Raw genomic sequence first — 26,303 nt, 5'->3', positions numbered from 1 at the left:
GTTAGAAGAACAGTGTAATTTGGCTTTATTTCCAAATTCCAGCAACAAAAATATAACGTGTATTGATCCTGTATTGCAAATGAATGATGTTTCTGCACTACGGAAACTCAAAAAGTGCGTGATTGGTTACACCTTGCTACCATCTGCTGAGGCAACGACTCAGTAGTAGTCTCGCACCTTCCAGTAAAATTTCGTGATACGGATCCCAGCAGAGACCATTAAATCAAACTTGGTACAGTCATGGCTACTTCTCTGAGAAAAATAAAACAGGCCTAAAGAAGCACTAGCGGTTGCTCATGTAATCTGAACCTATTAATTGCACCAGCGTCCACCTCCTCTTTGTGCTCAGTTATGAGTCCATTTTGAAAGAGCAGTTCGTCTTTAATGGGTTAACTGATGCCACGTTAATAGAGGAGCTATAACACGACAAAAAAATATAGTTTAATGCACCCTACTTTGAATGCAGAGTTCATATGTATTCCAGACAAAAGGCCAAACAAATTTACAACACTTCATGCGTTTCTATAGCCGAGCATTTTTTACTGAAGGATATGTAAATCCTGCACTAATCAGAGGTTCTGGGATTCCAAATGCCACTAAAGGTTATGACCTGAAGCCCTGCTAATAGATGACTGAGGGCGTAGACTAAGTAGTTCTGAATGACAGCAACCACAGGGTGTTTTGCATGAAAAGTAACCTCTAATAAATGACCTCTGCTTTTTTCCTTTCAAAGCTATGACAGTAATGAATATGAAAGGGGGAGCTTTGTACACACCGGGTGTTATTTACACCTAAACACTGCAAGAGTGTGGATGGTATGGGAGGGTTTCAGTTTGGCTGAAAAAGGAGGAGAGGGTGTTTTCGCTGCCTTCACAAAAACCGCCGCACTTCTGCTGGCTTCATTAAAAACCCCTTTCTTAAACAGTGCTACCACACAACAAGGTCGTGTTATTAAAGGAAACATTTCCTCCTTCATTATATGTATGTGCATGTATATAAATATCTGTATATATGTATGTATATGTGTTCACTGGATGGGTTACAGGCATTATGTGAAATCTCTTGGATTGCTTATAGAAACATTCAAATTTCTGCTGTTTTCTGACCTTTAGTCAGGCAGAACACTGTGTCTTTGGTGGTGTGAACAAAACAAGGATGTTTTAATGGCAGAAAGTCTCTGCTAGTAGATCATATTTACACTTGGATTTTTTGCAGGAAAACAGCTCTGAGATTTTTTTTTTCTTAAATGCAACTACAACCAGAGCCTTGGAAAAAAAAAAAAAAAAAAGCATTTGCTTTGAATGATGGTGATCAATCAGGGAAACTTTTCACATCTTGCTGGAGATCCTGGAGCAGGGAATAGAGCAATTAGTAGCGGACCGTCTTGCCTGTGCTCCTACCAGCTCAGGATTGTTCCGAGTCACGTACGTTGCTTTGCCTTACCCACCCTTCATGTAAATCACTTGCAAAGTGTCTTTTATTGCTTTGCGGGGCTCCCTTCCCTCCCCAGTTTCGGTGTGTAAGGGCAGAGCAGGGTGCAGGGAGGCAGGCGGGACGGAGCACGCAGGCTCCTCTGCGCAGCTGGGAGCTGAGCCGTGCTGGTCCCCGTACCCCAACGCCAGCAGAGGGGTTGTGCGGGGACGCTGCCACGGCAGAGGAAACCAGTTGTGCGGGGTATACTTAGCCACAAAAACTCGGGTGACGTCACTGGTCCCTGAGGCAGCGTGCCGAGGCACAGGTTGCCTCTCTGGGACGCGGGGTGCGGATGTGCCCGCCTGGGACCGCGCACCGTACAGCCAGCTCAGGCGGTGCTGGGGGGGGACCAGCCCTCCGCCTCCCTCTGCCAGGGAGCTCCCTGCAGCTTCGGGAGCCCGTGTGCTTAAACCCCACCGCGGGCGTTCCTGCCCTGTCTTGCCCGGTGGGTGTATCGAGGGCCCGGCATCTTGAGGACGCTTCGGTGCCATTCCTGCTGCTGAGGAGCTGGGCCCCGCGCGGTGCCACGGCTGGTCGCCGCTGCGCAGGGCCCGCCTCCGGGCGCGTCGCGCATGGCAGCGGGGCGGCTCCGACGCTCCGCTTGCCCCCGAATACTGTTCGCTTGCCCGTGCAAAGCCCGTTTATTTGGGATTCGAGCACGTGAGCATGTGGCCTATGAAGAGAATCTTCCATGGCCGGATGAACTCCATACCACGGGAATCTCTTACCCGCCGTTCAGCCCAAGTTTTTTCCTTTTCTTAATGTTATCCAATTAATTTGCTCATTAGCTAATTTTTAATACAGATGTTTTATGTGCAGATCATAGTTATGTTTGTTCAGGTATAACTGCATTTTGTTAGGTGGCAATTTTGCCTGAGTAAGGAGGCCAAAGCAGGGCTTTAAAATGCACTCCTCATAAAAAATTAAAGAGCTATTCTTTATTTACATATTTACACAACACTCAATCCATCGTGTAAAGCTTTCTCTGCCTTAAACCCAAATCTCCAGGGTGTACTCCGTGCCTGGGGAAATTGGATGGCTCAGAGAAATGATAAAGAGATATCTGTCCATACACCGATCCATCATTTTTTATACCATACTCATTACCATGGTCTCTGAGCCCCTATTACTTGTATGGAGCCTTTCCCATTTCAGTACAGAGCTGGTCAGCAGAGACAGCAAAGCCATCATTATTTTTTGAAGAGCATGAGCCTGCAGAAGGACCGGTTGCTCGGTCTGCAGTGGCCGTTTGGCAGCAGCCAGTTTGTACAGAAGACAAATCCCTTTTATTAGCTGCCTGGGAAGTCTGGTTTGGCTTCTGGAAGATGCAGTGCACATGGACTATGTGCAGAGAGTTAGCCTTAGGTATCAACATTGCTGCTCCCACATTCACTTCACGTCACCTCGAGAGAGAGGCTACGTCTTCCTGGCCTCCCTGACAGCTGCTTACCAGGAGGGGGACTTCAACTCTGAAAAAGCATCGAAAGACCTGGCAACTTTAACTTGGATAGACTGTCCAAGGGACTCTTCAAATTAACAGAAATAGCTGCATTTCTCATCCTCTTGCATGTAACTGTTTGGCCACTTTCAGGCCATGTCATCACACATTCATCTCATTCTTACCCTGGGGTCCACCTGTTTCTTTGCAGAATTCACTTATTGTCTTTTGACTTGCGCTTCAATTTCCAGCTCTTGAGGACGGCAGCTTTTTATTAGGTAGTATTCAGGGCCAGCCACAGTGGGGGCCTGATACTTGACATGGACCTGTAGGCATTCAGCAGACAAATATTAGTTAATGCTGATCATCACTAAGAATAAAGTAACATCACCACTCCGCAGCTCGCTCCAAGGCTGACTCTGTTACAGCTGCTATTGCCAGTGATTGTACCAGTGCTAGTAGCTGTCCTGTCGCCCATTTGTTTTCACCTTTTTTTCCTCCTGTGTTAGGAGGAGAAGTTTCAAATCCATCTTAGCTCGCCTACCAGCTCTGTCAGACATATGGCAGCAGCCTGGAGGCCCTTGTGCTACGGGGATGCAGCAGCATGGCCTGGGCACCACGCTGGGCTGTGGTCTCCAGGGTCTACACGGTGGATGGATGCTCCAAATACCTTCTTCTCCTACCCCCACCCCATTCCTGTGTCACAGAGCAGCAGGGAGAAGGGTAATTTTGCTCCTCTTTTATTGAGAAAGGGCAGAGTGGTCTGTCCCAAATCACTAGCTCAAGAACAAGCATAGAGCCGAAATACCTGACTTGTCCCTTCTCTAACTCAAGCACCCTGCTCATTCAGGTATCTGGCTCATCCCAGCCTGGCTCAGACATGCTGTAGTCTACTCTCAGCTTTAATTTAGACATAGATGTAGGCTCCATCGGTCAGTCAGCAGGAGTGGCAGCTGGCATTCAGTTCATGAAACGTATCCAAGACTAAAAGAGGAGAAAATTGTGGTTTTGAAATAAATGTAGGGGAAAAAATTATAAATGTCAAGTGAAGAGCTGGAACCCCCCTCAGGCGAGACTCTGACAGGACTTTGCGGATCATCTGTATCTAAAATTGGAAGGTTTTGATTCAGGCTTTCCTGTTCTTCACTTAACAGAAGTCTCCTGGCACCACTACAGGCCAGCTGAGTAGAGCCAGGACAAAACTCAAAAAGGGGCAATTAGTTTAACCTGAAATGTTTCATGGAAATGTTTCAAGTTTGACAGGTTTGTGGTGGAAGTCTGCCCTTTTTTCCTGGTCAGCTGTTGGGACTCTAGGCTTCTGGCCACAATTTTGGGATTCCTTTAAAGCTGGAGTCCTTTGCAGCCTTGGAGGACCTTGTTTTAGAACTAATGACTGACTGATGCTCCAAAAAGAGACCACGGGACCTAGTCCAGTACTTTGAACTTTTTATTTTCTCTTTCTTTCCTACGGCTGTCTTATGGAGGCAACAAAAATTAATTTTCTAGTAATGTACAATAGAAATGCATTTTCTTCTAAAGATTACAGACCAGATTCTTCCGCTCTTTCCAACCAGCCTAACTCAATTGATACTTTTGATTTATGCCAGCCTTAAGGAAGAAATTGGGCAATTTAAATTTTAACTTCCTCTCCTAGGAACAATCCTTTTGTTCCTGAAATCTGCAGATGAAGAATGAAACTCTAAAAACCTGCTCAGCCTGGCCACAGCTTGAGTGCAGGACCCTGACAGCAGCAGTCTTGCACAGTGCGGTAAAGAGGCGATTAAAAGTTTTACTATCAGTTTTATCATCTCAGTTTTTACAATGAAGAGAGCTGTCATTGTTTTAGGATTATTTTACCTATGTCTATTCATTTTGTTTCATTGTCTTTACAAGTCTCACTCCCATTTCATGCTGTTTGGGTTCTGCCCTTTTCAACTCCTTATGGATGAGTGGGGAAGGAAGAGCAGACTGGCCATCAAATTGGGCAGGGAGAAAGTGTGAAAACTGAGCTTCCATGCCAATCTCTTCCTTCGCCTAGGAAGAAAGAAAACACAATTTTTTTTTTTTCCTCTATTTTTATGGTGCCTTTGCATCTTACAGGTACACTGGACCATTGCTGCTTATGTGATCAAACTGTGCAGCAATATCGTTCACTGACTGTTTGCCTGTATTTTAATGGTCTTGGAAATCCAGGCAAAGGTATAGTCAACGTGCTGAGATATAGGTGGGGCAAGCAGAAGCGAAGTGTTTTTTAGCCTAGCATTTGGAGGAAAGTAGAGGAACACAGTCTGGAAATGGAGACAATGGGACGAGGGAGGACAAGAGATGGAAAGGCAGAAAGTAGAGATGCAAGCAGATAGTCAAGAACATTTTAAAAGGCACCTTTGGGCGTGTTTTAAGATGCTTTATTAGTTTTGAAAATCTCAGTAAACAAGTATTTGTACCATTAGACACTTAAATTATTTCAAAGTTCTGGGTATCGTGGCTTTAAATTTTATGTTTAAAAAATAGGGATAGTCATGGTTGAACTTACAGGCTCTTCTTTTGTACAAACAAGAAAAGTACTTTAAATACACAGTTTGGGGAGAGAGTGAGGATGGTATGTTTTCCAGGTGTCATGCAAGCTAAGAAGTCTTGCAATTTAAAAAACCGGCTAAATACTGAAAATCTGTTCTGGGAATATTCATTCCAATTTATTAAAGAATTAGGGTCCAGCTGTGCTTACTTTCCACAATGGTTTGCTTTTGGGACATTTTTCATTTGCTTTTCCAGCAGTTTCTGTATCAGAAACATTGTTTTAAATGTCACAGTTGTCAAATCAATGAACTAAAACAGTATCACATGGCTTAATTTGAACAAGTAATGCCGTTGGAATTTCAGATCTGGAATAACAGGCTTCCTGATCTGTTCACTGTCCCTCAGCAGCTGAAAACAGAGAAGCTGGAGTAAGGTTAGGCTATGCCTTATCCCATAGGACTGCACAGAAGAATGGGGGGACACACACACATTCGCTTATGTGTTTAACCTGGAAGTACCTATCTGTAATGAAAATTCAAAGCCCAGCCAAAATCTTGCTCTCTGTCTACCTATTTATCTGTATTTAATTTTGTCTCTGAAGGATTTACCTAAAGTCCATCTAAGTTTCAATGGACTTTGATTAGAGTTTAATGAGGTCCCTATTACTGCCTACTAAAAAAAACCCAAGAAAAAATTCTCACTGATGTCAAGAGGAGGCAAGGTCCTTTGCTTTAGGCTGACAGTCTGATACCACTATAGAAAGGCCCTTTACCAGACGCATGGTTTACTTATTTAGGATACTAGGAAATACCTCAAGATGGACATCCACAAGGTGAGGCACACATAACCACACGTACGTCTGAAGTCTCGGTAACCAGAGCGGAGCTATGGGTGAGTGTCATGGAGCAGTCCTCCTTTCTCCATTTTTTTCCCCCTAATCTAGTGGTTTGCTGTCCTCTGACTTTTCTTCTTGCCCTGTTTTCTTCACAGCCCTCCTACCATGCAACACTTAGGTATTTGTATAGCCCCAAAGAGTACCACAGAGGTTTACGCAGCACCAAAACCTATCCACTCCCTCTCTAAGCCGCTTGCTTCTCCTTGCTGAGCATGGCATGTCAGGGATGAACCAACCAGGGGCAGCTCAGTTCATGAGGAAGTATGGGATGGTGTGACTGGTGGGATGCTTCCAAAAAGGAATTTTGCTTCAGGTTTTTCTTCTGTGCTATGGAGTATGTATTAAATAGGCAAAATATATAAATGTCTGGAAAATCAGACCACAGGATAGGATATGTTTTTCGGTTAATTTTAAAGAATCACCTTTACCCACCCCTGTGGTTTAACCTTCGCTACATAAAGGAAGTATCAGCAAAGAACTTTGCTAGTTTCATCAGAATGTCTACTTTCTAGCCTGCCTGTATTTTTTTTTTCTGGTGAGTATCAAACTCTTGTCCTTCTGAAGAAGAATTCATGTGCTGTGTAGGTGTATGTTTAGAGAAGAATAGTTTTGAAAGACTACTTTGGGTTAAGGTGATAAGGAGGAAGACATGCAAAAGATTACAGAAATCGTTTGAAAATTGCAAAGATTTGGGTTTATTTTACTTATCTATGGGCACCTCAATCTTCAGTGTTCACATTCTCAAGCTTTAGCTTGTAGTCATTACAATTAGAAACTGATGTTCAAAAAATAACAAGTCCTAGACATCCTAGCAGATCTTTGCAAGTGGAGGTTTAAGAAAAGGTAGTGACATAGTATGAGTTTTGTTTAATTATGAGATGTTGGTGGAAGAGAGTTCTTTCACCAGGGAATGTTGGGAGAAAATATTTTGTTACTTTTTTTTTTTATAAGCAGTAATTAGCATTCTTGCTGCAATCACAAAGCTGCTCTGACTCACGCTAGTTCACCCACCACTCAGGTTCACCCACTGAAGTATGAAGTCTGTACCCCATGACACAGAGGCAGTGAATATAGCCATTCACCACACCAAACCGCCAAAATTATCCCTTTACCAAATTTTCCACCTCTTGTCACCCACTTGCCCTACTGTAGTTGCTTATTTATCACCACCTTATCAGGAACAGTGTACGTTCAGGCTGGTATAGCACGACTGTAGAACGTCTCCTCTGAGCAGAAACAGTGCGGTGTATTGACTCGTGCCATGACTTTGTACGCTAATGTATGCTGAACAGGGGTGAGAGCTGCTTGAGAGTTCACCCAACTCATAGGAAAACTGATCAAACTACTGAAAAGTGGTTTTGATACATGTTAGGGTGATAAGGCAGTCTTCTGATTTTGAGGTAACAAATTCATGAAGTTGGGCCATCGACAGGGAGAAAATACCCTTTTTTTAAGTTGCATTTAGATTCTGACTTAAATCTATAAACTCAAAATCATGCCCAAGTGACAACCCAACCAAACCTGACTTTTCCCGCTTCTCTCCATGTCTGCAGTTTGAACATGCCTTTGATTTACAAAAACATTTCTGCAAACTCTGCTTTTTTAAGCAAGCAGTGCAATTAAGGTTTGAAAGGTGGCTAATGTTCAATTAACTTTATTATATATATTTGCTGACTTTGGAGAATGGATCACCTTACCAAAAAGTGAGCTGTTACGAATGTGTGTTTATGCATCGTGCACTCTTAGCCTGTCTCAAGGTAAAAGTCTTGAAAGGATTTTAGATTTCCTAAATAGGTGCCTACTGATTAGATCACAACAAATTTGAAAGGATCATAATATGCCTATTATAAATTATTTTGTTTCAAAGGAATTATTATAGTTAGTGGGTAAATATGAACGAGTGCCTTAGGGAATAACAGAAATTAAACCATGAAATGTATGTAACCTTGAAGGTCTGAGTAAAATTCAAAACACCAAGAAAAGAAGGCTGAAAATTTGGTCTGACACCATGTTCATATTGCCCTATGCTTCGTTTACATGCCAAAGTTTCTGAAGTGTGTGTGATTTAGCTTGGTGGAATATAAGTGCTGCCTTTAATTTGGGGTACAATGGCATGTGTTAAAGACAAAATATCAGTCAGATTGGATTTTCAGCTTTGAACACACTTGAGGTTACGGTTTTAAGTCAACGCTTAACTCTCAGTCTAACAAAGGACTTTTTTTTTTCCTCTGGCTTGTTTAATGACATGAAACCAAATGCTCAGATGAATAACTGGTAAAACTTTCCTCAACCATAGAACTAGAACTGCTTTTATAACCTGCTAAATTCTGGGCTGCACCTACTCCCAAGGTAGTGGCTGTGGTCAAGAATACTGGTTTCATTTGTACCTGGCAAGACACAGTGTATAATTTTTCCTTCTTGAGATGGCACAACTGTTAATGTTTTTGACACTTTTGGAATACATGGTATTTGAATTTGCAAAGGAAGGTCAAGCCAGTGCAGAGTACAAGGGGTGTTAAGCTGTGTGTTGGTAGTCCTGTGGTCTGAATAGGCACCCAGTAAGTCTTCAGTTAGTCAGTATGCTGGCTTTCACGGATGCAGTTCTTAGTAGTTGAGGGACTTCTTTAGCTAAGGGACTTCCTTACATAAAGATGTCCATGGTGTGCATTCAGGGTTGAGACTGGAGGTGCCACAGATGAGGTTCCTTCTGTAGGAATGGGAGACAACTCCAGACTTGCCAGGCTCCTAGAAGGGTCCCTGCCCTGTAACATTTTCTCCACTTGGGTTTACTAACTCTGACTTTACTAGCCTCCTAAAACTCTCTTCCTACACTTAGAGAGGCAGCTATCTAGAAACATTTCTTAGCAATGGGACTGAAAGACCAGTGCAAGCCATTTAGTGTTGTAGCTGCATTGTGATAACTTTGGACTCTATCCTACTTTGAGACACAGATAGAGGTAAAGAGCCAATATCTTGTCAAGGGGTTCATTCACCACAAATCTATCAATAGGGAGCTCATTTCATCATTCAGACTGCCTGAAAACTCCCATGCACAATGACATGATTTCAAGCCCAGAACAGAAATTCAGGCAGACTATGAGTGAACAGAAAAACAGTTATCGAAATGAAAGCCCTTTGAATGCACTGACCTCCAGGCCCTCAACCAATTCCTCTGAGACCTTTGAGGTGAGCTGAAAAAATCCCCACTTTTGCAAGCCATGTATACAGGAGAGAATTCAGTGGCCCTGCTTCCCACAATAACCACTGAAATAGAGAATAACATGACGGAGGTGAGGTAATGATATCACAGGAACATTGTGATTCTGTCTGCAATATGAAAGCTATTGGGTGCTGACACTACATTGGTACTTGTAGTGCTAGTCTTTTTCCCTGGTCTTCATCAATCTCTTTCCAAAGAGCTGGGGCAATCCTTTCTCTATGATATTTCTGCTTTGGCAGAGAAGCTAAAAAGGAGTGGACAATGTTCTTGTCTTCTCCCAGTTGGCAATGCTCCTCTCTTTACCCAGGAGCACATCAAAGTAGACCAGCCTAGCATGGGTTCAGTGGGCTTAAGAAACGGAGCGAAAGAGTCCCATGTACCACCACATTCCTGGGGCCACCAGCACCACCTCCAGGTGCTTGTTCCAGAGGAAGTGAAGTCCTCCTGCAAGAATCCCAACACCTGAGTTACCAGAATGCTGGAAAACACCACATAGAACAGACTGCTGTGCTCCTGATGGATCCACACACCCCGAGGCAAAATCAATGGCTCTGCAGTTTTTTTAGGTGCTGACGCTTGCTTCTCCTTTCATATCATGGCATTAACTGGGGAAATTTGCTGTCATGTCAGTCAATAGAGTGGTCACCAGTTAGGGAAGGCAGTTTAACTTCAATAATAATAATATAAGTAGTTAATATTAATTTATGTTAATTATATTGTATTATATTATATTAATTATATTATATTATATCTGAGGGACACAATCAAGGCAAGAAGTGCCACGCTATACATATCCTCAGAAAAAACATATCATACATCTCCAGTGGCTGCTTCCAGAGTGCAGAGTTAGAGCTGTAGCAGAGGCCAGTGGGCACCAGTTTTCAGAGATTAATAATAAATGTGCCTTTAACATATGTAAAGCAAAGGTATTTTAAGAGTCACCCAAAATAAGCTGTGTTTAACACAAATGCATCTACTCTCACCGTGGGCATTCAGAATATTTTTGTGTTATGCTTGGCCGCTTTGTTATGCTGGAGGCAACCTGCTAACTACAGTGTTATCATTTTATGTTAAATTATATATGTATAGGTTTGATGTAATCATTAATTTTTAAGATACATGATACGAAGTATTGCAACTAGCAGAAAAAGTGTTACCTAAGTCAAAGCTGTGATGGAGATTTGAGAATCTTCTTGCTCCATTTATGTTGCAGGAGGAGTGAACCAGATTTCAGGTGAAGCTGAACTACCACAAGAAGAAAGAAGTTTCTTTCCTCTGGGCGACAGAAATAAAGCTGCAGTTGCATTATTCCTGGCACCGGACATTTCTCGCTTTAAACAGAACCACAGGGAGAAGGAGAAGAAAGGTGCAATGGCTCCTAGTAGGCTTAAGAATGATCTCTTTTCTGTGTATCTGTTGATTTAAGTTCTCTTTGAAGATATTTCCTTAGATGGAGTGACGAGCCAGGAAGAAAGCCATGTTTCTTAAGAAGATACTTTAATAGTTTCTCTACACTGATCCAAAGATGAGGTGGCTCTCCCATTACGCACCTAGACATTGTATCTTAAGAGAAGAGCTCTTCTGAAAGGCCGTACCTATAACTACTCTTCATTATTTTTCAATTTTGTGACCTTGTTTCCAATTTTGTGATCAGTCATCTCAACATACATTTCGCTGGAGTGAAAGCAACTTCCTTTCTGTCCTTAAAACGTGTCTAACAACAGAGACGTAATAAGAGAGTTTGGACGGACACCAGGTGCTTTGTTTGACCTGGTTACAGCAGGAGGTCGACAACCTTCTGCTGTCCACTGCTTGAGATGAGGTTTGGATGGCCAGGAACTGGGTATGCTCCTTCCACCAAATTAAGAAGGTCAGTTCAGGGTTAACAGCAACAGGTTATAAACCTGGGATGAAGACTTTCCCATTGCAGGCAAAAATCTCTGCTAAAGTCTTTCAGCATGAATACAGAGGTGCAGCAGCCACCACAGCAACTCTTTGACTTCCTAGCCCGCACTTGTCCTAATTCAAATCCTACCCAATTCTTGGTGATCTTCCACCTGTATTCTTTTCAGCTGTGTACTGAGGATATTTAAAAGGCCCCAGACTTCTTGAGTGTCTGTACCTAACTGAGGTACACATGGGTGGGATAAAGTTGCCTGAACATCCATTTCTAGTGCCATTTTAGATGTTCTTGACTATCCCATGTGGCAATCACCCGCTTCTCTGGAAAGATGTGGGTCTTCTGCAGCTCGTATGTCCTCTCTTTCAAGTCATGCAAATATTTTGGAAATCCCACAGCGCCTAAAACACTGCTAGAAATCTATGTTCAGGGACTTGAAATGTTCCCATGGTGTTTGGCAGGGGGAAAAGCTAACAGAAGACTCATCATTACGCATGAAACGTTTATATACTTCATATTTAACATGTCCTGAAGAGCGCAAAGCATCTAGCCTCCTTTTCCACCAGTGAGAGCAGCTATGCTACAAAGCTTTTTAATATTTTCGTTTTGTTTATTTAGTATCTCTAGGGAGAGCCGGTGGCAGCACTGAACAACTTCAAAAGCAAGAGGTCCATTAGCGGAGGTCGTGACTCCACAGCACGCCCTTTCCACCTTCTCTGCTGGCAGATCAAAGTTTGTGAGCATTTTGGGGGGCAAGGAAGGGAAGAACTATTTTTTCTTCGCTGCCTCTGCTGGCAGGGGCCTGTTGAAACCTAATGTCTGACAGCAGTTACAACTGCTTTGGCCTTTTTGGCACGCAGATGCGCTGTCAGACGAGGCCTGGATTTTGGATTCTCGTGCCTGTTCCTGAAAGAACAAAAACATGAGTGAAGACACTCTATCTGAAAGGGACTTGGGGAAGCACCAAAATAAACAAAAATAATTGAGGACAGACTTGTAGAGGCCCAAACCACATGCATTGTAATTCGGTTGGCCCAACAAATGATATCTCATCATCACCTACTCCGTCTAAATAAAGCCATCTCCCCACGAGGACATCTGACCCAGAAACCGCACAGGCACAGACTGGCGGTGCTGTGTTACCCTCCTCCCGCTTTCTGAAGCGGTTTGGGTGAAAAATCGGCCTGTATGAGGAACTAAGGGGTGAGGAAGGTGAACTTCGTCCCCTCCCCCTGACTTGCCCACCCTGCCGGCAAGGGGAAGAGCCGCGCTCCTGCAAACCGCCCCCCTGGCTCCCCTGCCCGCAGCCGCCTAAAATGGAGCGCGAAGGCAAATGTCTCCCCCGGCTGCACGGGAAGTTATTTTAAGGCACGTTCCTCCTCCGGCACCCACCCGAACCGCTGGGTTCCAACGGGGAGGAGCGGCCTCCCGTCCCCGCGCACCGGGAGGGGGCGGCCGAGATGGGGCAGGAGGCGCCCACCCGGGCCGCCGCCGCCGCCGCAGTCCCCCGCGGGTACGAGCGGGGCGGGCCGGGGCGGAGCGGGGCGGCGGCGGCGGCGGCGGCGGGGTGCTCCCGTCTGCGGCCACACGGTGTCGCCCGCGCCGCTCGGCTGCGCCCGGCTGCCGCGGCCTGCCCGCCGCCCCGCCGGCCCGGGCTCCCGGTAATGCTCGTGAACCGGGAACGCGAGGGAAAAATCCCTTCATTTTACCGTGTCCTGTTGTGTTGTGTTTTAATTTGATTTGGCTTTTATGTTACTTTTGCTGTTATTTTATATTATTGCATTTTGGCTTATTCAATTTTATTTTTTATTTTGTTTTGTTTTATTCAATTGTAGTTTGTTTTATTTTTTGTTTTACCCCTTTTATTTTTAAATTCTATTTTATTTTTGTTTTATTTCTTTTATTGTAAATTATTTTATTTATATTTATATTTTATTTTTATTTATTTTATTTTATTTTATTTTATTTTATTTTATTTTATTTTATTTTGGCTCAGCCCCAGTATATCTCAGTCACTGCCAGAGCTTTCGGGGCTGGCTGCGTGGCCCAGGAAAGGTAAAACAAAGGATAAACTTAGGGGCTTTGGTGCTTGTGGGACAGTCGCAAGGGGGAGAAGACATGGGCTCCTGCCGGTTAATCAAGTTCATTCGTAACCTTAATTCCGGTTTATTAACTTTAGGTGTAACAAGTTGTGCAGTAATTGTGGTTGTTAAGGGAGCACTGGGCAGTTTTTTCCTAGAGGGTATCAAATTCTGTGTTATTATTATACATGCACTAAATCTCTTTTAAAAGGCTTTCTGTAAATGTTTCAGGGCTATGCCAGAGAGAAGGGCACTTCATCTTGGTTTCCAAATGGGGTGCTATCTATTTTAAACGCCCTGCAATAGCAGTTGCCTTATTTGCCTCCTACCAAAAACCGCCTTGTTTTTTTGGAAGACAAAAGACATAAATTGAACTTTCGTGACTGCTCTATCAGTCATTAGTACATCTGGGTTCACGTGTGCACTCTCTATAGAGCCTGGCCGCAGCCTTTCACAGTCTGGCAAAATAAGGAAACTGCAGGATGGAAACTCAATGAGCCTAACTATTCTGCTTCCTTTTATTTTTTCTCCCTTTCGTATAAATCACACTCTTTTGAAACCACTGCTTTTCTTTTGCGGGCACAAACCCCTCATCTTTTAAAGTCTGTCTTTCAAGCTGATTGTTTCAACAGGCCAAGCAACTTGCCAAAGGCAGCTCCAGCCTATCTCTGTGTTGTCTCCCCAGGAACATTTAGAGGAGAAGTACACGTTGATAAAACAGAGGCCACTGTTCAAAGGCTGGCTAGGGGAGGAATATTTTTAACGAGATTAGTTAATGGGGCTGCTCAGCACCTCGAAGGAAGCGTGAATTCTGCGCGGCGGAATTGCTGCGGTGGGGCCCGAAGCCGGCGGCAGGTATTGGATGGGCTCCCAAGGATTTCGGCGGCCTCCGAATGAAGGGCTCGGCGACAGATAGAAGAAGTTGAAAAGTGCAAGCGGCAGCACGGAGGAATAAAATGGAGAGTGGCAGGACAGATGCAAGCGCAGAGCAGTGATGTGTGAGCCTCCGGAGGTGCTGTTTATGTTGGTGATGAAGGTCTGTGCTATTAAGTTTCAATTTGACAGTGCGTTTTAACAAACATTTTAGAGAAATGTGTTTGCAGGAAGGGTCGGAGATACTCAAATCATTGGCTGCAGCGAAGCATCAAGTGAACCTCGGCGTCTTAGGGAGATCTGGCAAACTCAAAATTAGGAAGAAAAAAAAGGGTTGGGCGAGATTTTGCACTGTTTTTGCAAAGGCAGCGGAGTAAATGATGTTGTTCTTGTGGAATTTCTGACCTATCTGAAACCGGATCTACCTGAGTCTTATATATGTTTTTCAGCTCACTTTTTGGATCCCAGAAATTCACAATCCTTTTTAAAAAGAGCTTTCATAATTTTATTTTTAGTGATAACTCATCACTAGATGTTTTAGGATCTAGTCCCATCGCTCTCCTGGCAGCGGTTTTTACCCCTGTCGATGAGGCCAATGTTCTGCTCGTGCTCTCGAAGCCAATACGATTACTCACTCAAGTAGGACCTAGATACGTGAATCGATATTGCAAAATGTGGCCCGGAGTCTGTAAATGGAAAACGTTAGCTCCCATAGGCAGGCCTTGCGTCTGCTTTAGCTCTCAGCTCCATTAATATGTCTGTTACTTAAATGAGTGAGGCAGCAGCCTGCCCTGGAGTAAGAACTTCCCCACCACCCCATTAGAGGAGGCCTCAACGTCTTGTTACCCCCCGCCCCCCCGCCATTCAGCAGCCTGCGCGATGTGGGATAAGGCTGCCGGTGACACAGCCATGACTTATTTCCGAGGAGCAGGATTTTCTAAATGTGTCCACTAGATAGCACAATAAACTTCCTTCTTTTCCTGTTGAAAAACTTTCTCTCCCACCCAAAGAGCCATTAGCCCTTCAGTCTCAGAGTAATGGTGCTTCAGAAGGAGATCAAAGTTTCTCAGATAAGTGTTCCTCTACACAATGTTACCGACACTCCACTTTGTAAACAGGCTTCTTTTTTATGGTTAAGAAGGACATATAAACATGCCAAGTGAGATGGATAGACTGTCACTTTTTCTTTTTCTTTTTCTCTTTGTATGTGTGTGTGTGTTAACTGCTCAATGAGTATCATGGTTGGGTTGCGCTGATACCATTGAACGTGGTCTGTCTTTCGTGTAAACAGGGGAAGAATAGAGAACTGCAAGAAGTAAGCCCAAGTGCAGATTTCTTACGGGAATCACTGCAGCTCCAGTCCCACTTTCTACTGCCTTTGATGAGAAAATGATGATGTGTCCTTCTGAAAGAAGGTGGAAGACATTAGCACTCAGATCCATGTTCTTGGATACCTGCCTGGACATGTTAGACCCAGATTCTGCTTTAGGACCTAGGCTGGGTCTTGTAAATCCTACAAATGAGGCTGCTGCCTCAGTTAAGGTGTTGAAACCGCCTCGGTCCCCTTTAGCTTGAAACAAAGAAGAGCCTGAGGCCCCCCCGAAGGCCTCTGGGAAAAGCTTAAGTCCCCCATTAGGCACCGTGTAGAGACTGAGCCCTGCTGTGGGGCAAGCCAGCATGTCTCCATGCTGAAGGGAGGGCCAGCTAGTAACAGCTGATAGGGAACCTGAGAGGTGGAGGGAAACGCTCCAGCTGAAGCAATGTGAATACCTTCTCTAAAAGGTATAGTGCAAGAGGTCTTTTATTCAGCTGGGAAACCTGAATGCAAATTTGCATTTTGAATTTATTTACAATTAAGTGAAATAAGCAACGGAGACGGTCCCATTCTTGCTCCTGAGGCAGATGGAGGCTGGCTAATGTATATTCGACTCTTCCAGCTGGAGAAAAACATGGGTTGTGGCCTCTGTGTCTTGTCATCCAGGGAACTAGCTGGTAGCCTCTCTTGTAGCTTGGTTAGTTGTTATGCTTCAAATAAGTGTGTGTTGTCTATCATGCATTACCAAACACTCTATATATAAGGTAAGAAAAGAGGAAAATACAAAAAACCCCACCCCTCCTCCTTTCAAGCCTCCCAGTGAGCTGGTTGCTTTTCTGCTCAAACTATAAGCTCCTCAGAGCAAGGACCAGGGCTGTGTGGCAGCCCTAAGCTGATCAGCCCTTGCAGTGTGATCCCTCAGCACATATAAGGAAGGTGCAAAGCGTCTGTTTGCATCTCCACTTTCAAACTGGGGCCTGAGATTTCTGGATCCCTGACTTAAGAAGGTGATGACACGGCCCATCTTGTCTTTCACGTTTCAGAGCTGACCATAGGAGTGTAACGCACGTCTTCAAAAACGGGTGACACAAGGGGTTTTCCACGACAACCTTTCAAACTAAAGCAGAAAACCTCTGTTCCCAGGTTGAAAACACTCTTCATCACGGTGCACAAGCTCCTCCTGACAGGAGCGTGCTGCAGCTCTACTAATTAGACATCCCTGAGGGTTATTGTTACCGTACTGTCACCTGGAAACCGCAGCCATAGATTTGGACCTCGACCTCCTCTCCACTTCAGAAATAAAGGCAAAACCAAACCGAACCAAAAGATGAGAGAGAAACAGCGAATACAGGCAGACCTTTTCCCTTGCCTTACCTTGGGGAGCCCAAGGCAGAAGTGGGACAGGAATAGGTGGTGGGCTCAGCTCAGCAGTGGCTTCGTCGCTGCCCTGATCTTGTAACCACCCCAGCAGAGAGAGCCTTGCGAGGGACGTGAAGGAGAGCGCTGGAGCGATCTGCAGGCGGCTCTGAGGAAACCCACCCTGAAGGGGTGTGAAGATGCCTGCTTGTAACACAGCTTTGCTTACTTTTCCGTGTTCTTCAAGGAACAGATTTGCCTATTTCCTTTAAGTGGGAGGAACAGCGGTATAGCCAGCCTAGCCAAAAGCCTCCTACAAACCTGCTTTCTCCTCTTTCCTGCCCTTTTGCATCCATAGGCAAGTCTATCTCAGCTCTCAGCTTTTAACTGCTACAACCGATCCATTAAATAGCTTCTCATGGACATTTTTTCCAACTCCAAGGAGCAGAGTTGCTGAGTGAGAAAGGCATGAGCCGGGCTCTCGCTGCTGGGACTTCCTCCAGACCAGCTTGCAGTCCTAAGAAAAATGAGTTGGATGGTCTCAGCTCTGTCCCCAATGAGCAGCAGCAGTAGATCACTTTGTGAAAATGAGCCACGCGTAATTTGGCACCACTGACAGAAGACTCACTCGCAGCAGCTCGGGGCCTTGCAGGCTTGAGATAATGTGCTGCTAAAATCACCTCTTGACCCTAACCCAGGAGGTTCCTCCAGGTCACAAGGGAAGGAGGGGGGTAGCAGGCCACTGCGAGATACCTTGATAAATGTACAAGCCCCCACAAGTCAGCCTGGCACGCCTGCACCGGTGTGAGCCACTCTGTTTATCACAGCGAGAAGAGTATGTTTCTTGAGTTGTGTTAGAGGACTCCAGACTTCTCATTTAAGCTGCCTCCTCCTTTATCCCCTCCAGTGCAGCGAGCCCACCATGGCGAACCGGTGGCCCTGACGGAGCGCGGAAGCAGGCTGCATGCATCTCCTTGTGATGGAGCTGGCAGAGAAAATCGGACACTGGGACAAACAACCATAAATCAGGACTGTCCTGATTAAATCAGGCATGGCTGGCAAGTAAGTTATTAGCCGCCTGTGAAACTAATTGTGATACTGATACACTCAATTTTGCTGTGTCTTTCAAACACCGGTTGTGATGGGAAACAGCTGTTAGAACCAGAAAAAAAAAAAAAAGAGAAAGAAAAAAAAAAGAGAGTGCGCTTACGATTCAGAATCATAATAAAGTCTGTCTTCTCTATTCCCTTGCACAAAAGCTCTTAGATTCTTCTATTCTCCTCTAGACAATTACTCCCAGCAGGCAGGGTCACTCAGGATGAGCACACTATTGCATTTAAAGTTCATCTACTGAAGGGGGGGAAAAAGACAGAGAAAGAAGGTAAAAAAAAAAAAAAATCTTTCCATTAATGTCTGAAAAAATGGCAGGTTTAAAATGGGTTAGAAATTCAGGTTAAAGCAAAAAAAAAAATTGTCACATGACATCAGTAGGAGAAAAGATTTTGTTCAGCGGTATTGTTTGACTGAACACTTCCTTCACAATAACACTAGTGCCGGGATGTAAAAGCCAGTGTTTATTTGATGCCTGGACCGGGCAACTGTTATGACCAGTTAGCATAGAAAAAAGGGGATGTTTTGAAATATGTCAAAAGGAGAAAGGGCCTGATCCTGCTCTGGTGGAAGCTGGTGGTGAGCCTTCAGAGTCGGAGACTCCCGTGTCAGCTGGCAGCCCATGCACCGCCAGACCCGGGGGGGCTGCGCCGGAGTCAGCGGCGCGACCCCCTGCGCGGGCTGCGGCAAGAAGAGTGCGGTTTGGCCAGTTAAAACCTATTGCTGTCAGGAGTTTGCTTCGCTCAAGCCAAGGGCATGTAGCTAGTAGTGCCATAGTAGTTGTATTGGCTTAAGGGCAGGAGCCGAGCAGGGTTTGTAGAGAAATATTTGCTGGACTGAGAAACATAGCTCAAAAAACAGACAGGATTTTGAGTACACAGGCACTTCTTCAGGTTTGAAAAAGAAGCAGCAAAGCCTAGCTTGAAGTTTGTTCGTTTTATTTCTGTGCAAGAAGAGTTTTTAGCCCCCAAACTTGTCTTTTTCCAGAAATAGTTAGGCTCATAAAGGCTATTACCTCTCTTTGTACACTTGTCATTGACAAGATGACGACATGTATCTGAAAAACCTCCCCCTGCGTGGTGCGGAACACAACTGCAAGGGCAATATGTGGAATCTGAAGATGCTTCCTGGTGGGAATATTTATTCTGGGTGATTTTGTGCCTTCTGCTGCAGCCTGTGCAATGGGCCACTGTTGGAAGTTAGATTCTTTCAGCTCTTGGTTTCAATCCTTGTAGCCCCAAATACTTTATACCTCTTATTTTATCTTTTTGCCACTTATCCTTCTCATCTTATACCTATCTAGTCTGTTTTTCTATTGCTGTTCTTTTTTTTAAGTCATATTTTAGCTATAAGGGTGGAGAGAAAATGACATGCATTAGCTAATAACAATATGACTGCACCACGAGTCTGGGAGAGATGGAAGGAAAAAACAAATCACTTGTGTTTCAAGAATCTAACCCCATCCTCTCAGCTTCCACAGTAACATTTCTGGCTTCCTGTTTGCAAACCAGAAATGTTTATTTACAATGTCTTTCGAGACAGCTTTTCAATGTATAATGCTCGTGTCATTACATAATGGGTCATAAATGATGTTGGTTGTCACAGAGAAACACAAAGTCATCAAATATTTTCTTGTTTTTTTGTTTGCCTTTTGTGGCAGGATTCAGAGTCAGCTGCAGTTGGGAAGTCTGAAGGTAAATTATGATCTTTCCAGTAATTCCAGCTCCCGTGTGTTTGGTTTGTCAGGAGTTCATGAGTGAGGTGATCCTGATGCTGAAAATTTTGGTTGTATTTTTTCTCAGTGGCCCTGCTGTTTGAGGGAGCCCGTCAGCTGGGTGCCCTGAGAGAGCCAGGCAAAGATTTGCTTGTCCATGGTTTTGTGAACAGAAGTGGAACACTATGAGACAAATACAAAAATCCAGACACTGAGCATTTATTGTTTGCATAAAAAATAAATCCATCGTAAGCCTATGCACTGAATCAGAAAGAGTATCAGGCCCTAGGAGTTTCTACTGTAACCCTGAAAAACTGCAGCAATGGTCAGTGCAGGGTTTTTTGGGATTCGTCTGATCTGAGCTGTGGTAGTGGGAGTGTATATACCCAAGGTCAGGCTGCACAGGGCTCTGAGCAACCTGCTTGAGTTGAAGATGTCCCTGCTCACTGCAGGGGGGTGGCCTAGATGACCTTTCAAGGTCCCTTCCAACCCAAACCACTTTATGATTCTATGATATGAGCGCAATCTTTTACAGTGTTGAGATGAAGCTGCCTGGTCTTGTTTCCCTTTCTTGTAGCTAAAATGGGGACTGGGAAGGTGTACATAATATTCCCAGAAGGCGCGGTCCTTATTCCTGACTTAAACTGGTTGTAACAGACTTTGAGCTCTGCTGGATCCCCTTGCCCTCTCCTTGTCGGGGGTTCATTTGGCAACATTACGAATTGTCCCTTGTCTCAGAAATCCCGGAGGAGAAGGAAAGCAACCCTTAAGCCGGGATACTGGGTCGAAATTTTGCCTATGCTTACCAGTGCATATCGGGTATAACGCCCCTGACGCTGGTGGTGAAGCTGCTATTCTTGCCTCCGAACAAATCAATTCCTAGCTCTAAAAATAAGTGAATTAGAAAAGAGGTAAAGCTACCATTTATAAAATAAATGTGTGTGTTTGGTAAACATTGTATCCTGTGTATGAACTTCATCGATATCAGATCTACCTAAATTCTTCTTAATCTCAGTAGGGAAAAGGCAAAATGATTTTGCATACTTTTACTAAACCAGGTGACCTTTTTATTCTCTTTGTCGAAATAATGGCGAACAAACCACTATCAAAAGACATGACAAAATATGTCCATGCAAAAGACAGGCAAAAATTCCCACTTTCCTCAGTTGGGAGGGCACTCAAAGGCATCTCTGGACTGCTTGAAATAGAAGAGCCTCCCGGATCGCTGTGCAATTCCACTAAGGTCAGCGAAGCTCCATCTCCTGTCCGTGCCACCTTGTGAGCTTACGGGTACCTGCGCAGGAAGAGGCAGCTCTCACGCCTCGTTCCTGTCGGAGACTCTTTGCTGTGGTCCTCTGGCGTTAACACACAGCAGGGTGTCGGTGAGCACCCCACAAAATTGCCAGCCATACAGAAGGAAAAGCTGGACTAATAAAGGGTTCCTCCAGTGAATTGCAAGGACCAAAGGCTTTACCTTCCCCTTGGAGGAAATACACAGCTGTCACAAGTAATATCGCCGAAAAAGTTTTCAGTTACTGTGCAAGGTCAGATTACCTGCATCTTTCACTCTCTAGGTGGGTGATGAAAAGTTGTTGAGATCTATCAAAAGTGAGGCCTCAATTTAGCAAGGACTTTGCTGGGACTCTCTGCCATGGGCTTCAGCAGGGTGCTGAATTGGAAACTAAATTTCAAGAAGAGCTCTTGAACACCGTCTTGGAAATTAGATATGCACACCTGCAACTGGAAATCATAAACTATGCACAAGAAGGGGGTGTGTGTGAAAAGAGAAAAAAAAATTGTGCAGAGGAACAGGAGGAGCAAATAGTCTTCTGCAGCACACTGTGCATTTTGCACACGTAGTTGTATTTGTGTACTGTCTGAAGAAGCCTTCAGATACGTACATTGCATGAAACCACTACCCATCCTTTATGCTGAATTTTTATTACATAACTCCTACTGTGTTAGCAAAAAAAATTAAATAAATCTACAAGTACCAGCCCCGCTACGAGTTCCAAACACAATTCTCATTTCAGGATCCTGGCATGCATTTGTAAAACATTTAAATACCTATTGGTGGATAAGAAAATCAATTTACTTGTGAGGTGACTAAGTAACAAAGCGTATTAGAATTGATGTTACAATTAGGAAAAAAAGAAATAAATTGTTTTTCTGCTCATTAATATTTGGATAAATATTTATGAATGTATAAGACAAGCAACCACTGCCAACACTACATCTTTATTATGCCAGGCGTAGGAATAATTCAAGCATTTAGGCAGCTGCAGGTTGAACGTAGCCCCACTGACTGTTCAGCTGACTTCGATCTGGCCTCAGGAAGACTTTGCTTTGGAGGTGGCTCAGGTTATGTGGTTTCTGCGTGGTTTTTGTTCGAGACTCATTGAAGAAAAGGGGTGAGACCGTCTGCAGGTAACGGGCTCCTGACGACGAGCAGTGTTTGCCTTGATGGACGTGCGCTGGGCAGAGCGATGCTCCGGCTGGACCGTACGGCTCCCCTGCAGAGGGGTCAGCCAGGCAGGAGGGATTTGCAGGAGTCTGGCTTGAGGGGCTGGCCAGGGCCAGCGGCAGGCACTCTCTCAGGACAGGCTTTCCACTGGGGCCTTGGTTTTTTCCTTTCTGTTTCTCATGAAAGCCCTCAAATCCGGGCACCTCAGCGCACACGACGCATATGAGCCCTGCTGCCTAGCCTTGTGTGCAAGCCTCACGGCTCCTGTACCGGTTGGTCACCTTACTGCAGAGGGCAAACCCTGCTCAGCCTTGCCCCTGCGCAGGAGAACTGGCCAGCCTGCTGTCCAGCAGCCTTCCGTGGACCTCGAAGGGAGGAGAGGACATTTCCTTTCCTTCCATAGCGCCGTCCTATATGTGTGCAGCTGGGGGAGCCGAGGAGGGGGTCACGGAGAAGAGCTGTGGTGGTCTGAGCACCCACAGCCGTTTCGGTGTTCTTCCTGGTGAAGGGGAGCCTGATTTTCACTCTTCTTTTTTAAAAAGAAAAAAAAGAGTGATGGCTTCACTATCTTCAGGCAATTTTTGTAGCCCTCGTCTCTAGTTCAGGATGCGAACCAGCGCAATGGGTGTTTTGGAACCGGAGGGAAAACCAGCTGGCTGGCGTGGCTCAAAATGCAATTTCGTAGGGGCATGCATCAATAATGCGACTACCGCCCCGTACGGATATTACGCAGGCGGCCTTAATACGCGTGCATGGCTTCCGGATTGACAAGACAGACCATGATGGCTCCAAAGGGTCAATAAAACATGTGCCATGAAGGATTTACACAATAGACAGTAATGGCTTCTTTGGAGCTGTTACGGTCTATTGGGTCAATAATAATCCACTTTTTAAAGAGTGCCAAAATATGAATTTACACAACAGGCCGTAATGGCTCCTGATCTATCAGATAAATGATATGAATTATCAGCATTAGTGCCCGCACTGCAATGCACGTTTACCTATTAGAGCGCATAGAATAGATATTAGATGCTTCAAAATATGCTTTAATATTCAAAAGGCTGATTTCTAAAAATATCTAGGGGAAAAAAACAAAGATAAAAAACCAAACTCTTATCATGAAACCTGTGAAATAAATAGCATTGAACAGGGAATTTAAATCTGAGACTGTTTCTAGGAGGTTATTGTAAGCTTTCACTCTACATTATTTTTAATTAAATATTGCAGCAGCCTATACCATGTATTTTTAAACTTCTGTTTATTTTTCTGGCAAACCCAGGTCTCTGAACCAGGGGAGTCCGTGAACATTTTCCCACATTGGTAACCTTTTCTATGCAATTGCATCTTTTCTCCTTTATTAAGAACTAATTGCCTGAGTAATGGTTTGCAGGATCCAGATTGCGTGTTATACAAACAGGCTTGGTCTGAATATATGCATTCAAGACCAAAAATCTGTTTAAATAACATATGTTCTGTTTGCGGCCACCTATCTGTCTCTATCAAGGAAGATAAAAGTCCTTGTCTGCACTGTTTCAGCTGCGCAATCAAGACAGAAACCCTCAACTGGTATTTGCCAGCAGGTGGTGACACACAGCAACAAGCTCCAATGGCAGCAACATTTTCCTGCAAAACTTGGAGAAAATCCAGGCTTCAGGAAAATGAGGGATGCCTTTGGTTTGGGAAGGAATAATGATGAATGTCCATCAGCAACACGCGCGATGATTTAGTCTCGTTGCATGGCAAGAAGAAGTATGTTCAGTCCACAGCAGGTCAAAAGTTTTCCTTGCTGTTTCTCTGCGTTTCCTTCTTGTTATTATAAAACATTTGGCTTGGCTGTGAAATATACTTTTAATTAAAAGATAGGAAAATCACGGTAAGACAGCAGCAGCGGAGAGCTGTTAGAAAGCCTGCTGTCTTAGCTCGTGTAATAAACGTAACGCAACGCGAAGGATAGGCGCACACAAAGACTGAAGTGTTGTGGTAAGAGTATGTATACGCTGACTTACCCAAGTCCGTTCCAAGAGAAGTGTAAAAAGCGCTTTCTGCTTGTCTGTGGTTTCCCCATGCTTCTTCAAGCCAGGTACACTTGTTCAAAGGACCTGCTGCTGGTACAAAACACCACCATTCAGTTTGCAATGAGTTAGTGGGCAACTAATTCCTCCATAATAGAACAGAAAAAAAATAAAATAGGGAATCGTGGCAGGATCTGTCACCTTTGGTTTCTATCGTGCTGTGGTTTCCAGGCACTTATAATTTCCTGGATTTTGTCCATACATTTTGTATACATGTTACTCCTACCTCAAACAATGGATTCTTTAGAAGAAATTTGGGTGCTCGTAGCATCTGAAGTGCAAAAACCTAACAGAGGAATGTATATATCTCGTCTTGCTTAGCAGGGAGCTGAGAACAGGATGAAAATATAAAAATATCGAGGATTTTTCCCCCCTGCACAGTGTCTGTTCCCCGAAAGTATCTGCCATCTACAATATTGACTGGTTTATCAGGCAGCAGGTATCTCTATCAGTCTATCTTGAATTGTCATCCAACAGGAGATTAAACGCTGCCTGCCTCCTTCTTGTGATTTTCAGTCTTCACATCACAAAGTTTTCAATCAAATTTCAGCGGTGTACATTTAGCTTAGAGAACTCGCGGTACTTATCTTCCCAAAGCAGGTGATTTAGACCATGTTTACCTCGCACGGTTCCAAGATATCTCTCGGCAAACCTGTCCGCATCCCAAGGCCCTGAAATGATTCCCAAGCTCGTTTTTCGCTTTTCTCTTTCCCTCCCCAGCCAGGCCGACCAGCCAGACGATGACAACAACGCGCATCCTGCAACAACGGACAAGTCCTGGTTTTCGGAAGAGCTGTATCAATGGGGCAACCTTGTACCCTTAGCTTTTTTAAAAGGAAAGCAACGTGACGGCTCACAGCTTTGTTCTAAGCAGCCTCCTTGTTAGTAATCTTTTCAGGGCACTTATCACAGTTGTGGTTTCAGCCCACGAGTCGGCTCGAGCCCGGGAGGATGTCAGCCGGGCGCGTTTCTAGGTTCGCATCGGGTACCTGAGGAAGTTGTGGGCTGGTAGGTCTCCTGTAAAAAAACCTACAGCTCCATTTGTAAGAAATCCAGCACGAACAAGTTGACGCTGAAAAAAAAAGCGTTCTCTGCCAATTAGCATATTTTCTGCATAGGATTTTGATAAACAGACTAGCTAGAATTTGAATAAGCATAAACTTGAGAGTAAAAAAGGCTGGAAAGGCAGTACAAAATGATCACAAAAGCCAGACTGGATTGTTCTGGTGCGTTCTTCATGCAAAAGAGAGAGAATATAATAGAAGTAAAAGTGATTTTGCGAAGGTAAACGAGTGGAGGAATTGGGAATTATAGTTAGGGTCGTAATTAGTCTCTCATCACCAAATACTTTGAACAAACTGGTGTATGGCAGCCAGGGCAGGATCTGGGAGCAAGATTTGTACCCTATTCTGGCCACTTAGAGCTGTATAAAAAGGCTGTAGAGGGGTAAAATAGTCCATGGACCATTTTAGACCATGGTTCTGGCTGAAAAAGCAATTGAGGGTGCACGTATGGTACCAGCGAGTCAGAGGTTGCCTTTTGAGGATTCCCTGCTTGTAGGGAGAGGGAACATGTGCACGTTTTTTGGGGACGGGGCTGCTCAGCGAGGTGCTCCCAGGCCCCCAAGGCAGCACCATGAGCCTGGGGCCGGCGTTCGGGACGGGTGAATCTCCGCAGTGTGACTGGCCCGGCTCCATCCGAGCACTCACCCTCGGGCTGGGATGGATAGGAGAAATGTGGCTGTGGATACAGCTGTTAACGAGCAGGACGGGAGTTTAATCCTGAACTCCTACTTATTCTAGAAGACGCGAGAGGCTGTTGCAGTAATTTGATGCCAGCTGGGAAGAGGCAAACACCTCCCGAGTCAGTGCTTTG

At 44.6% G+C, this 26,303-nt stretch overlaps 1 protein-coding gene across 1 annotated transcript in view; it reads left to right on the top strand.

The window, feature by feature from the left end:
- Positions 1–4,599, top strand: part of ZNF516 (zinc finger protein 516) — a gene marked incomplete at both ends in the record, with an annotated part of 87,860 nt that extends 83,261 nt beyond the window's left edge. Inside the window, one exon of the mRNA XM_082014527.1 lies at positions 4,566–4,599. Within this exon, the coding sequence (XP_081870653.1) occupies positions 4,566–4,599 (34 nt within the window). The remainder of the gene's footprint in view (positions 1–4,565) is intronic.
- Between the last annotated feature and the right edge of the window lie 21,704 nt (positions 4,600–26,303).

This window comes from Phaethon aethereus, assembly GCF_964289735.1.
Source record: "Phaethon aethereus genome assembly, chromosome: 2".
NCBI classification, from domain to species: Eukaryota; Metazoa; Chordata; class Aves; order Phaethontiformes; family Phaethontidae; genus Phaethon; species Phaethon aethereus.
Note: the sequence above shows the minus strand (reverse complement) of the source record. Positions and strands in the feature narration are given on the sequence as shown.